The 12,846-nt window shown below is 43.2% G+C and overlaps 1 protein-coding gene across 1 annotated transcript in view; it reads left to right on the top strand.

The window, feature by feature from the left end:
• Window positions 1-2,818: 2,818 nt before the first annotated feature.
• The window catches only part of GPNMB (glycoprotein nmb), a 28,183-nt gene continuing 18,155 nt past the window's right edge, over window positions 2,819-12,846 (top strand). The window contains exons 1-3 of the mRNA XM_079931673.1: window positions 2,819-2,951; window positions 10,371-10,523; window positions 12,444-12,578. Coding sequence (XP_079787799.1) covers window positions 2,882-2,951; window positions 10,371-10,523; window positions 12,444-12,578 — 358 coding nt within the window. The 5' untranslated portion in view covers window positions 2,819-2,881. The remainder of the gene's footprint in view (window positions 2,952-10,370; window positions 10,524-12,443; window positions 12,579-12,846) is intronic.

The following is a 12,846-nucleotide window of genomic DNA, read 5'->3' as shown; positions in this document are numbered from 1 at the left end:
CCGGGAAATGCAGGGAGACCTCTAGAAGCTAGAAAAGGTAAAAGAAACAGATGCTTCATTGGCGCTTCCCTGCTGCCGCTTTGATTTTAGCCTGCTGAGACCCATACCAGAAAGCAAGGTATTAGATTTGTGTCGTTTCAAGCCTCCAGGTCTCTGCAAATTCTGCTAACGGTGGCGATAGGGAACTCATCCAACAGCTATTTACAAGAGTTGGAGAGGAAAGGGCCTTCATTTTTATTATCTTGCTTAAAAACAGCAGTTTGAACTAAAAAATTCCTAAAACTAAAGGGAACTCCCCCACCGCCTGCCGTGACACCTGGGCGTGGCTGCCACCTGCCCCTCCACGAGCCTTCCTTGAGGTGGCTGCTACCTTTCTCCCAGCTCAGGGGCTACTCCTCAGGTTGGGACTGTGGCTGCATGAGGGGTGCCAGAACCCAGGCCGCTGAGAGGCCATTTAGGACGTTCTCAGAAGTTGACTATTTGCTCAACAGCATTTCCACCAGGATAATCATGTGGATAATACCAGGTAATTGCGAGGCTTCCCTTCTTTGAAGGAACTATTTCAAACTTTTTTCACAGTATAATTTTATTTTGCAAGGAAAGAAAAACAAGCTTGAAGATATTTCTTATCCAAAATAGCCCAGTATCTTGAAACCTACAAAGGACTTTATATGTTGTCAGCTGTTGATTATCAAGGCACTGATTAGCCAATTTGTGGTGCTTTGAAATTAAGAATTTCTGGTGCCTTGGCCTCCATCCAGCTGCCTACCTTTTGCCTGTTGCCTTAGTTCATTGCTATCGCCTGTTGACGGGAGAGGGAAGGAGAGAAGACTTGATCATTGTGTCTGTCACCCTAAATAAGATCTCCTTACCTAAGAGTCTGACACTTCCAGTTTTCTTAGAGACAGAAAGAGCTAATCTGGCCAAAAATAGAGGCCAGAACTAATCGTAAGCAACAAAGGGAAATCATACTTTTCAAAAATCAATAGTGAGTTTCCCCTACACTGAAGAGCTTTTCTTAATTATAAAAGTTATTCATGTTTGTTGTAAAAAGAAAACAGAACTATATAGATTATATGTAATTTATGTAATATACATTACATAAAACCAACAGCTACTTCCATTATTCACTTACTCATCTGTATTTGAAAACAGTTTTGTTTCAGTTTTGCATTTGTTCCCTTCCCTGTTGCTCGCTTCATATTTGCTTCAAAGGCTGTAAAAGCAGCTCTAAAGAGCTGTGTGTGGCCTTAGGGTAGGGAGTTTCACAGACTATTTATTTCTATTCATCATTAGCACAACTGAAACATAAATCACTACCACAAATTTTCCCCTCACCCCTGACCAGGGCTTCTATGTGTACTGAAAACGGTTATGTGGGTGTGACTTAGAGAACGATCACATGCAGTAAAGTCATGTTGCCACATTTTCTGCACATTCTGTAACCAGAAACGATTTGATAAGATGTATGTTCTAGGCGAGCTTGTTTTTACATTTAATGCTTGCTTTCTGTAACATGAAGTAAATATGCTGTATGTTGAATGCAGTTGGTCCTGAGTGATACAACACAAGTAAATGCTTTGAGCTCAAAAATGATGCAGGTGGTTCCAAAAGTTATATGGAATTGCACAGATATCCTAAATGCACTTTTGAGTAAATTTCTCAACTACTGGAGGTGGTGCAGCTACTTCAGTCCCCTTTCGGCACAGTGTATGTTTTTATCCATGTATGTCATCCACCATTTCAAGTGATGGAAGAGATCGCTCCCCGTCTTAGTTTCCTCTTGGGGGAAGGGGATGTACAAGCACTAGCTAGCGCTGGGAAGAGGTGGTCGTCTAAATTATGGCAAAAGAAGCATAATTGTGACATTTTAACATGAGCTGGGTGAGTGACTCACCAAACGAGTCACAGCAAGTTAATAATCAGTGAGGTTGGAGAAAAATGGTACAGATGAACCGGTTTGCAGGGCAGAAATTGAGACACAGATGTAGAGAACAAACGTATGGACACCAAGGGGGGAAAGCAGCGGCAAGTGGGGAAGGTGGTGTGATGAATCGGACGATTGGGATTGACATGTATACACTGATGTGTATAAAATTGATGACTGGACTTCCCTGGTGGTACAGTGGTTGAGAATCTGCCTGCTAACGCAGGGGACACGGGTTCGAGCCCTGGTCTTGGAAAATCCCACATGCCGCAGAGCAACTAGGCCTGTGAGCCACAACTACTGAGCCTGCGCGTCTGGAGCCTGTGCTCCGCAACAAGAGAGGCCGCGATAGTGAGAGGCCCGCGCACCGCGATGAAGAGCAGCTCCCGCTTGCCACAACTAGAGAAAGCCCTCGCACAGAAACGAAGACCCAACACAGTCAAAAGTAAATAAATTTTTAAAAAAATTGATGACTAATAAGAACCTGCTGTATAAAAAATAAAATAAAATTCAAAAGTTCAAAAAAAACGAACAGAATGAATGAACAGAATCTAATTCAAAATATAAGATAACAAAACATTTTAAAAATTAAAAAAATCAGTGAGGTTGGAGATTGAAATTTTATTTGGGGAAGGCTATCAAAATAGGACCCATAGGAAAGTAAGTCCCTTTAACTAGAAATATGGAATAGCAACACTGCAATGGTGTGCATCTGAAAAGTGAATAAATAGATACTAAGAGCAAGTGAGTCAGAAGCACATGAGTGGTTGAACTCCAGAGACCAGATCAAGCCATGCAGCTTAATACCATCACATGATCTGCCCCGAGGCCCATATTTAATGAAAATAAGGAGTGGAGCACAGCAAAAACCAGAAGAACACTGTTGCTCTTAGCGGATGGAGCCAGAGGAGTTACAAGTTAAACCTTGATTGCCGGGATCCGTGAGAATTCAGCATGGAATGTCTCTACTGTTTCCTGGGATTTCTGCTGCTGGCTGCAAGACTGCCACTTGATGCTGCCAAACGTGAGTAACTGTCCATTTCTGTATTTTTAACCCATTCTCTGGCTCTTGTCTGAAGTGATGGGTTTGTCTGAAGTAACTCTGCCTGAGCCCAAAGTTGGACTTTAGGAAGATTTCACGCTCACTTGTTTCTTCTTCTGAAAACCGTTGGGGATGTTGAAAGTACGGCAGAATGCGTTCAGTTCCCATTCTTTGCTCCAGGCTCTTGAAGTGAAAGACGTGCAGCCCCTCTGCTGTGGAGCTTTTTTCTATCAAAATTGCCACCCACTCTGTTAGAGACATTGCGGGGGGGTGGGGGGTGGTGATGAAGGGCACAGTCTCTGGCTTGAGACCACAGCAACGCTACCCACTAAATTTTGTTTCGTTGCCATCCAACAGGAAAGAGCCTCAGATGAAATGGGGCCCAAAATCTGGAATCAGACTTTCTAATAATCCCAACCCAGAAGCTATCGCCAATCCTGCTGAGGGAATTCCCTGGTGGTTTGGACTCCACGCTTTCACTGCCGAGGGCCCAGCTTTGATCCCTGGTCAGGGAACTAAGATCCCACAAGCCGCTTGACAAAAAAAAATCCTGCTGATAGGTTTTCACAGACCTGCAGGAGTTTGCTGCCACTGTAGTGAGGATACTGAGAAAAGCGCTAAAGCCCTGGGTCTCTTTTCTAGTTAGAGTAGAGGCTGGGGACTTTTTAACAATGCTGATGCCCAGATCAATGAGATGAGAATCTTTGGAGGTGGGGTTGGAGCATCCTTGTTTAAAAATCTCCTCTTGTGTTTGGAACGGAAGCCAGAGCTGCGAGCCACTGAGCTCACCGGTGGCCCACTTGTCCAGTCCAGGGGATGGGCGGCCATGGCAGCCCCTATCCTCCAGTGGAGTGGGAGAAGGAAGTGAATTAGACATCTCCCAGAAGGTCCACTCCACCTCACTCCAGTAGAGTGACAACGTTCCCTGGAGGAAAAGTCCTGATTTTGCCAGACGACCCCACGGGAGGGAGGGGGGGAAGGTAGGCGCTGAGAAGGGACCCACCATGTGTGCTCACTGAGCTGGCCGCCTTAAATCAGTCGGCTAGTCCTCACAGCCCCCTTTGTGGAGCACATGGTCCTCCCACTCTTTAACGGGTGAGCAAACGAGCCCAGGTCCGGCTTTTCACCTGCTGGGCCCAGATCTGAGAGTGGAGGATCCTGGACACACGTGCACGCGTTCCTCTCACTCCTCCCAGCGGGAGAGAAAAGCCCTACAGCGAAGAGGTCCTTGCAGAGTGCGATGCCCGGCGGCGGCTGGGTGGAGGAGAGAGGGGGGCGCTGCAGGCTCGTGGAATGGGGGGTGGGGGGCGCTGGGCGCGCCGGGAGCCCGCGGTGCTGGGGTTCCGGGATGGGGACCTGGGCTGGGGGGTAGGGGAGGAGAGTGTCGGGAGGCCAGTTGTGCCGCCAGCGCTGAGGCCGGTGACGGGGCAGGAAGAGGAGCAGCGACTTTGACCCAGGAGCCCAGATGCAGGGGCTGTGCCGGCGCGGGGCCGGGCCGGAGAGCGGCGACCAGGGATTTGTCACTCGTCTGGGCCGCACGGGGCCTTGCAACAGCCCCGGGAGGCCGGGCAAGCTGGCGCTGTTCCCCTGTCCCAGGCAAGGGGGAAGGGCCGCACGGCGGATACGAGGACGAGGAAGGCTTTCGTGGCAGCCGCTGTCCTTCCTGCCAGCCGTGGGGCTGGACCACGAGTGACTGGCCCCTGCACCTAATTCTAGCCTCCGGTCCACCAGCACCCCCTTGCTCTGCTCAGCAAGGCAGATCAGCCTGAGGCTGGCCGGCAGTTTGAGAGGAGGCCCAACCTATTACCACGTAACAAAACCTGCTGTGCCTGGCTTCACCTTGCCTTAAGAAGAAATATGCTGGCCGCAAAAAATAAGGATGGGTAGAATTTAGCAGTATATAAGACACCAAGGGATTCCTTGCCATTTTCCAGTCACAGCCGTGGTAAAAAGAGGAAGGAGAGGCTATTGACAGAGTAGCTCACAAGTGGCCAAGCCGCCATGTCTCTGCTAGTAGAGCAGGGCGTCCGAAGGGTAGAGGGAACAGCCACAGGGGTGCTGGGTGTGACCCCATTTACCTTCACATCTATTCCCCTCCCCACTTTCTTTTTTAAAGTCTTACTGTTGGGGTTTTTTAATTTTATTTTTTAATTCTACTTTTTATTTTGAGGTTATTATAGATTCCCATGCACTTTCAAGAAATAATACAAAGAGGTCCCCGCTATGTACTCTTTACGGGGTTTCTCCCAATGGTAACATTTTGCAAAGTTGTAGTACAATGTGGCAACCAAGATATTGACCTTGACACGGTCAAAATACAGAACAGTCACATCACCACAAAGATCTAAACCCACTTCCCTTTCCCACTCCACCCAACCCCCAGCCCCTGGCAACCACTAATCCATTCTCTAGTTTTATAATTTTGTAACTTCAAGAACGTTAGAGAAATGGAATCATACAGTATGTAATTTAGGGGAACTGGCTCTTTTTTACTCAACATAATTTATTGAGGTTGTTGTGTGTATCAGTAGCCAGTTCTTTATCACTGAGGGGTATGCCGGACTACATGGATGTACCACAGTTTAGCCATTCGCCCACTGAAAGATTTCTGGGTTGTTGCAGCTTAGGCTATCATGAGTAAAGCTGCTCTGAACATTAATGTATAGGTTTTTATGTGAACATAAGTTTCCATTTTTCTGGGACAAATGCCCATGAGTACGACTGCTTGGTTGCATAGTAATTGCATGTTTAGTTTTACAAGAAACTGCCAGACCGTTTTCCAGAATGGCGGTACCATTTCCACCAGCAGTGTATGAGTGATTCAGTTTCTCTACATCTTCACCTACATCTGATGTCATTTGTTTTTAATAAATTTATTTATTCTACTTTTGGCTGCATTGGGTCTTCGTTGATGCGTGTGGGCTTTCTCTAGTCAGGGCGAGCAGGGGCTACTCTTCGTTGTGGTGGTCAGGCTTCTCATTGCAGTGGCTTCTCTTGCTGCAGAGTACAGGCTCTAGGCACACGAGCTTCAGCAGTTGTGGTGCGGGGGCTCAGTAGTTGTGGCTCATGGGCTTAGTTGCTCTGTGGCATGTGGGATCTTCCTGGACCAGGGCTTGAACCCATGGTCCCTGCATTGGCAGGCAGATTCCTAACCACTGAGCCACCAGGGAAGCCCCTGATGTCAGTATTTTTCATTTTAGTCTTTCTGATAGGTATGCAGTGATATCTCATTGTGGTTTTAATGTGCATTTACTCACTGGCTAATGATATTGAACATCTTTTCATGTGTTACTTTGTCTTCTGTACATCCACATCTGTGAAATGTCTGGTCAGATCTTTTACCTGGATTATTTGATTTTTTAACACTGAGTTTTGAAAATCCTTTATATGTTCTAGATATTATTCCTGTTTTGGAAATGTGGTTTGCAAATATTTTTCTCCCTGTAATGTGCCTTTTTACCCTCTTCACATGGTATTTCACAGAGCAAAATTTTTTAATTTTAATGAGGCCCAGTTTATCAGTTTCTCCTGTTATAAATTATGGTGTTAAGTCTAAGAATTATAAAAAATTTAAAAAAATTAAAAATTACAAAATAATTTATAATTTTATAAAAATTATAATTTTTTATTAAAAAAAATAAAAAATAAAAAATTATAAATTTTGGTGTTAAGTCTAAGAATTCTTGCCTACCTAGAACCTGAAGATTTTTCCTATGTTTTTTACTTTTTTACAGTGCCATGTGTTGAAAGGCTATCTTTTCTCCATTGGATTATATTTGCAAAAATCCGTAGGGCATATCTGTGAGTCTATTTCTGGGTTTTATAGTCTGTTCTATGGGCCTATGTGTCTATTCCTTGTCACTTGCCTTTTAAGTTTGTATTTTTCCTTGATTTTTGACATTTATTTTTTTCAATTTATTTTTATTTATTTATTTATTTTTTGGCTGTGTTGGGTGTTCGTTGCTGCACACGGGCTTTCTCTAGTTGCGGCGAGCAGGGACTACTCTTCATTGCAGTGCCCGGGCTTCTGATTGTGGTGGCTTCTCTTGTTGCTGAGCACGGGCTCTAGAGCACGGGGGCTTCAGTGGATGCAGCGCATGGGCTCTAGAGCACAGGCTCAGTAGTTGTGGTGCACGGGCTTAGTTGCTCCGCAGCATGTGGTATCTTCCTGGGCCAGGGCTCGAACCCGTGTCCCCTGCATTGGCAGGTGGATTCTTAACCACTGTGCCACCAGGGAAGCCCAGACTTTTGACATTTAAAATCAGAGGAGAAATCTGTGTTTGGATTATGTTTCTGGAAACACTGACATTCACTCAGGATCTGAGGAAGAGGAAGACTTCGGAAGAGTAGAAAAATCTGATCCTGGGACTCAAAGATGCCAATCTTCATTTCTACTTGATTACAGATGACTCTGAGTGAATCGTATCACTTCTCTAGGCCTGAATTTTTTTTTTTTTTTTTTTGCGGTACGCGGGCCTCTCGCTGTTGTGGCCTCTCCCGTTGCGGAGCACAGGCTCCGGACGCGCAGGCTCGGCGGCCATGGCTCACGGGCCCAGCCGCTCCGTGGCATGTGGGATCCTCCCAGACTGGGGCACGCACCCATGTCCCCTGCATCGGCAGGTGGACTCTCAACCACTGCGCCACGAGGGAAGCCCTAGGCCTGAATTTCTTCGTCTGTAAATGAAAGGATTTGAACGAACTACTCTTAGTTCTTTCTATATCGAACATTCTACCATTCCATGACTCAACATTCAACTGAATTTCCAGTTATAATAAACATTTATTGATAAACATAAATTTCCTGCCCTCACTTTGTTCCTTTTTGGAAACAGATACTATCTCACAGTATCACAGGACATGTGGTTTTTTGCCTGATGTGAAGGCCCAGAGAAGAAACATGGCCTGAAATCCCACAGCCTGTTTCGTAGTGGGTTCTGTAACTTCCAGCTCAATGTTCTTTCCCGCTCCATCTGCCTCCATTATAAGAAGGCAATTACATGCTTCCCCTTCCTCCTACCAACAAAGAGGAATAGAAGGCAGAGGCTAGTGGCATCCATTCAGTATGGCTTCTCTGAGTACCTTCTAAATACCACCCCTCATAGGAGGCCTCTTTCAGGATGTAAGAGAAAAGGCAGCGTTCCTGGCTCTGAGTCCATAGCCAGACCAAGACACAAGACCATATGACTAGATGAGACAACAGTTTATAGCAGTGTATGATTAGGGGCTGCCAAGGGTTATAGACAGTGGGGCTTTTGCCTGTGAGTAACAGATACTCAAATAGGTTGAGTAAGACATTTATCGTCTCAATCCACCCAAAGGTAGACAAGGCTGGAGGAAGAGCTCAACAATATTGTCAAGGACACTTTCTTTTCATCCATCTATTCTGACACCCTTGGTGTGCTGGCCTGCTTCCTCAGATTTTTTCCCTCATGGTTAAATATGGCTGTCACAGTCCAGGCATCACATCATTATACTACTGTCTCCAAAATCAATTCTCAGGAGGAAAAAATGGAGTTTTTTCCCACTTTTTTTTTTAATAATAGAGAAAAATGTTTCCCAGAAGCCTCCATCAGACTTACACTCAGCTCCCGTCAGCCGGGATCTAATCATCAGTTCCTGCCCAAACTGTAAGGAAAGCTAGGAAAGTGATCCTCTAGAATTTTGAATCATTATGGTAAAAACTCTGCAACAAGAGAAAGAGGACAGGTGCAGGCAGGAACTGTCTGCTACAGTCCTCAAAGAAAGGACAGACAATGTGACCACCAGACTTATCAGGAAAGGCAAAAAGACAGACATCAAGATTGGAAAGAAATTTAAAAGAAGTGGAATACTATAAACCCTGGAGCAACCACTCAAAACAAAGAGGTATAGCTAATAAGTCAATAATGCAGATAAAATGGAATCCAAAAATAATCCCAGTAAGTATAAGAAAAGAAGAAAAAAGGAATAAAGAACAGATTGGATAAATAGAAAACATATAGTAGACAAATCCCACAATATTGATAATTACATTAAATGTAAATTACCTAAACACTCCAAATAAAGGGTAAAAATTATTAGACTATTTTTTTTAAAAAAACAATATGCTGTCTACAAGAAACCCACTTCAAATATAAAAATATTTATAGGTTAAAAGTAAAAGGATGGGGACTTTCCTGGTGGCACAGTGTTTAAGAACCCTCCTGCCAATGGAGGGTACACAGGTTTGATCCCTGGTCTGGGAAGATTCCACATGCCACAGAGCAACTAAGCCGGTGCACCACAACTACTGAGCCTGTGCTCTAAAGCTCGTGAGCCACAACTACTAAGCCCGTGTGCCACAACTACTGAAGCCCACGCGCCTAGGGCCTGTGCTTCGCAGCAAGAGAAGCCACCACAATGAGAAGCCTGAGCACCACAATGAAGAGTAGCCCCCACTCACCACAACTAGAGAAATCCCACGTGCAGCAATGAAGACCCAAGACAGCCAAAAATAAATATAAATTAATTAATTTAAAAAATTTTAAATATGTAAAACAAAGTAAAAGGATGGATAAAGATGTACCAGTTAAACACTAAGCACTAATATCAAAGTATTCTTCAGAACAAGGAATATTAGCAAAGAAAAAAAAGTCAATTCCTAATGTTAAAAGGGTCAATTCATCAAGAAGACTTAACAATTTAAAATAGAGCTTCAAAATACATAAAGCAGATAATGCCAACTGAAAGACAAAGTTGGCAAATTGGCACATCCATAATTACAGTTGAAGATTTCAACATTCCTCTTTCAGTAACGAAATAACAAGCACACAGAAAATCAACAGGAACAGAGAAGTTGCCAAAGACAATACCAACCAGCTTGACATAAGTGACATTAAAAAAACACAATACTACACAACTGTATATGGAACGTTCACCAAGACAGACCATGTGCTGGGCCATAAAAACATTTGTTCAGCAGTGGGCCCTCCAGGACTGGTACATGTCTCCTGGAACCTTGGAGGCATTCCTCAGCCTGGCACTCCTTGAGCCAAGTAAACCATTCAGAATGGAAAAAGATGAAAAACTGTTCTGGAGATCATTGGCATCACTGTCTTTCCTAATGATAGTGTATCAAATCCAAATATTCAGAAGACATGTTTTGAGAAACCAAATGATGTCTAAGAAATACTGACATTCAAAACTTTTCCTTGATCCACTTAAAGTACGTAAAGAGATAGGGTCTAGGGTCTGAGTACTTGTATTCAAGGTATTTCCAGTACACATTTTTTTAAAAAGCACCTTCTATCTGCTTCACATATTGGAAATATTATGTATGTGTTTTCCAATCTTATGAAGTGAAAAGTTGCTTTAACCATTGTTAGATAATACTAAATGAGAGATGATGTAGACAAAATAATTTTTTTTTCAATATTTTTATAGGCGTTCATGATGTGCTGAGCAATGAAAGACCTTCTGGTTATATGCGGGAGCACAGGCAATTAAATGGCTGGTCATCAGATGAAAATTACTGGAATGAAAAACTCTATCCAGTGTGGAAGAGGGGAGACTCGAGGTGGAAAAACTCTTGGAAAGGTAAATCAAAAGACTCAACCAAAACAACTGTAATTTCTTTTTTTTTAATTTCAAGTGTACAACATAGTGATTCAATTTTTTCTAACTGAAGTATAGTTAATTTACAATGTTGTGTTAATTTCTGCTTACAGCCAAGTGATTCCGATATATATTTATTTATATGTTCATATATATATGAAGACACACATTCTTTTTTTTAATATTCTTTTCCATTATGGTTTATCTCAGGATATTGAATATAGTTCTATAGCTCCCTGCGCTATACAGTAGGACCTTGTTGTTTATCCATTCTATATGTAACAGTTTGCATCTGCCGACCCCAAACTCCCAGTCCATCCCTCCCCAACCTCTCCTCCCCCTTGGCAATAACAAGTCCGTTCTCTATGTTTGTGAGTCTCTTTCTGTTTCATAGATAGGTTCGTGTCATATTTTAAATTCCACACATAAGTGCTATCGTATGGTATTTGTCTTTCTCTTTCTGACTTCACTTAGTATGATAAACTCTAGGTCCATCCATGTTGCTGCAAATGGCATTATTTCATTCTTTTTTATGGCTGAGTAGTAGTCTATTGTATATCTGTACCACATCTTCTTTATCCATGCATCTGTTGATGGACATGTAGGTTGTTCCATGTGTTGGCTACTGTGAACAGTGCTGCTGTGAACATAGGGGATCATGTATCTTGTTGAATTATAATTTTGTCTGGCTATAGTCCCAGGAGTGGGATTGCTGGGTCATGTGGTAATTCTATTTTTAGTTTTTTGAAGAACTTCCGTACTGTTTTCCATAGTAACTGTACCAATTTACATTCCCACTAACAGTGTAAGAGGGTTCCCTTTCCTCCACACCCTCTCCAGCATTTATTATTTCTGGACTTTTTGTTGATGGCCATTCTGACTGGTGTGAGTTGATACCTCACTGTAGTTTTGATTTACATTTCTCTAATAATTAGCAATATTGAGCATCTTTTCATGTTCCTATTGGCCATCTGTATGTCTTCTTTGGAGACATGTCTAGTTAGGTCTTCTGCCCATTTTCCGATTGGGTTGTTTGATTTTTGTTGTTGAGTTGTATGAGCTGTTTGTATATTCTGGAAATTAATCCCTTGTCAGTCACATCGTTTGCAAATATTTTCTCCCATTCCGCAGGCTGTCTTCTAATTTTGTTTATGGTTCCCTTGGCTGTGCAAAAGCTTGTAAGTTTGATTCGGTTGCATCCGCCAAACAGCTGTAATTTCTTATTTCAGTTAGTCTTGTAGATTGCAGATCACAGGGCTCATGGTGCGTCCATGAATGACAGCACTCTAGCTACCAAGTGGGAGGCACCTGGATTTGGCAATCTTTCCTTTATCTCAACACTATCACTTTCTAAACTCCTCTCCCCCACCACACGCACAGTAAAATCGCCTTAGAAATTTGCAACTGGTGCCTCTTGGAAGATTTCGAAGAGCAAGCAGGTTTGGCCTCAAACTTAAGTAACTGATGTGGGAATGGTCATCTTCAGAAGTTCTGAGACTCCAGGGCACTTTGACCATCTCAAAAGTGTGGTTTCTCAGAAAGTTAATATCTTTCTGTTCATATCAAAAGCCAATGAATCCTTCAGTCATTGGTCTTGAAGTTGAAAATTGCAAACCTTTAATACCTGTCTTCTCAATCCAATTAAATAGATTTTTAATTATTTTAAGGAAATGTTCTTTCTGTGGTTAGAGAGTTCTTCAATTGGTCTGACTTTTTAAGTTTGTCTTCTGGAATGTTGTACTTTGACAGCAAAAGTGAAGAATTCTGCAAATAGTTTGTAAAGAGGCATAAGGATCCTCTGGTTCTTATTTGTAGATTTAACTTTACTTTTTTTTGTTTATCAGTGAAAGGGAACAGAGGTGTTTGATTGAGCTCCACTTTTCTATGTCCTAGGAGGCCGCGTGCAGGCACTCCTTACCAGTGATGCGCCGGCACTGGTGGGCTCAACTATAACATTCGCAGTGAACCTGGTATTCCCCAGATGCCAACAGGAAGGTGCCAGTGGCAACATAGTCTATGAGAAGAACTTCAGAAACGGTAAGGAATGTTAGTCACATTACAGGAACATGCTAGTTCTCCTAACTACTGGAGACCCTCCTCATAAACCTTAATGCTCACAGGTACTTCTATAAATGCAAGATGCTGCAGTTGTCCCTTGTCACCCCCTCCTCAAGTTGGATGACAGGGAATGTGAATATGTCCCTCCATCAACATCAGTCAAATCCATTTCGGCCAATGGGTGTCTCTCCACTACTTGGAACTCTCCTCAAATCTACGTTGGGAGGCTTGGCCTTTTTTTTTTTTG

This window comes from Stenella coeruleoalba, assembly GCF_951394435.1.
Source record: "Stenella coeruleoalba genome assembly, chromosome: 9".
Classification (NCBI taxonomy): domain Eukaryota; kingdom Metazoa; phylum Chordata; class Mammalia; order Artiodactyla; family Delphinidae; genus Stenella; species Stenella coeruleoalba.
Note: the sequence above shows the minus strand (reverse complement) of the source record. Positions and strands in the feature narration are given on the sequence as shown.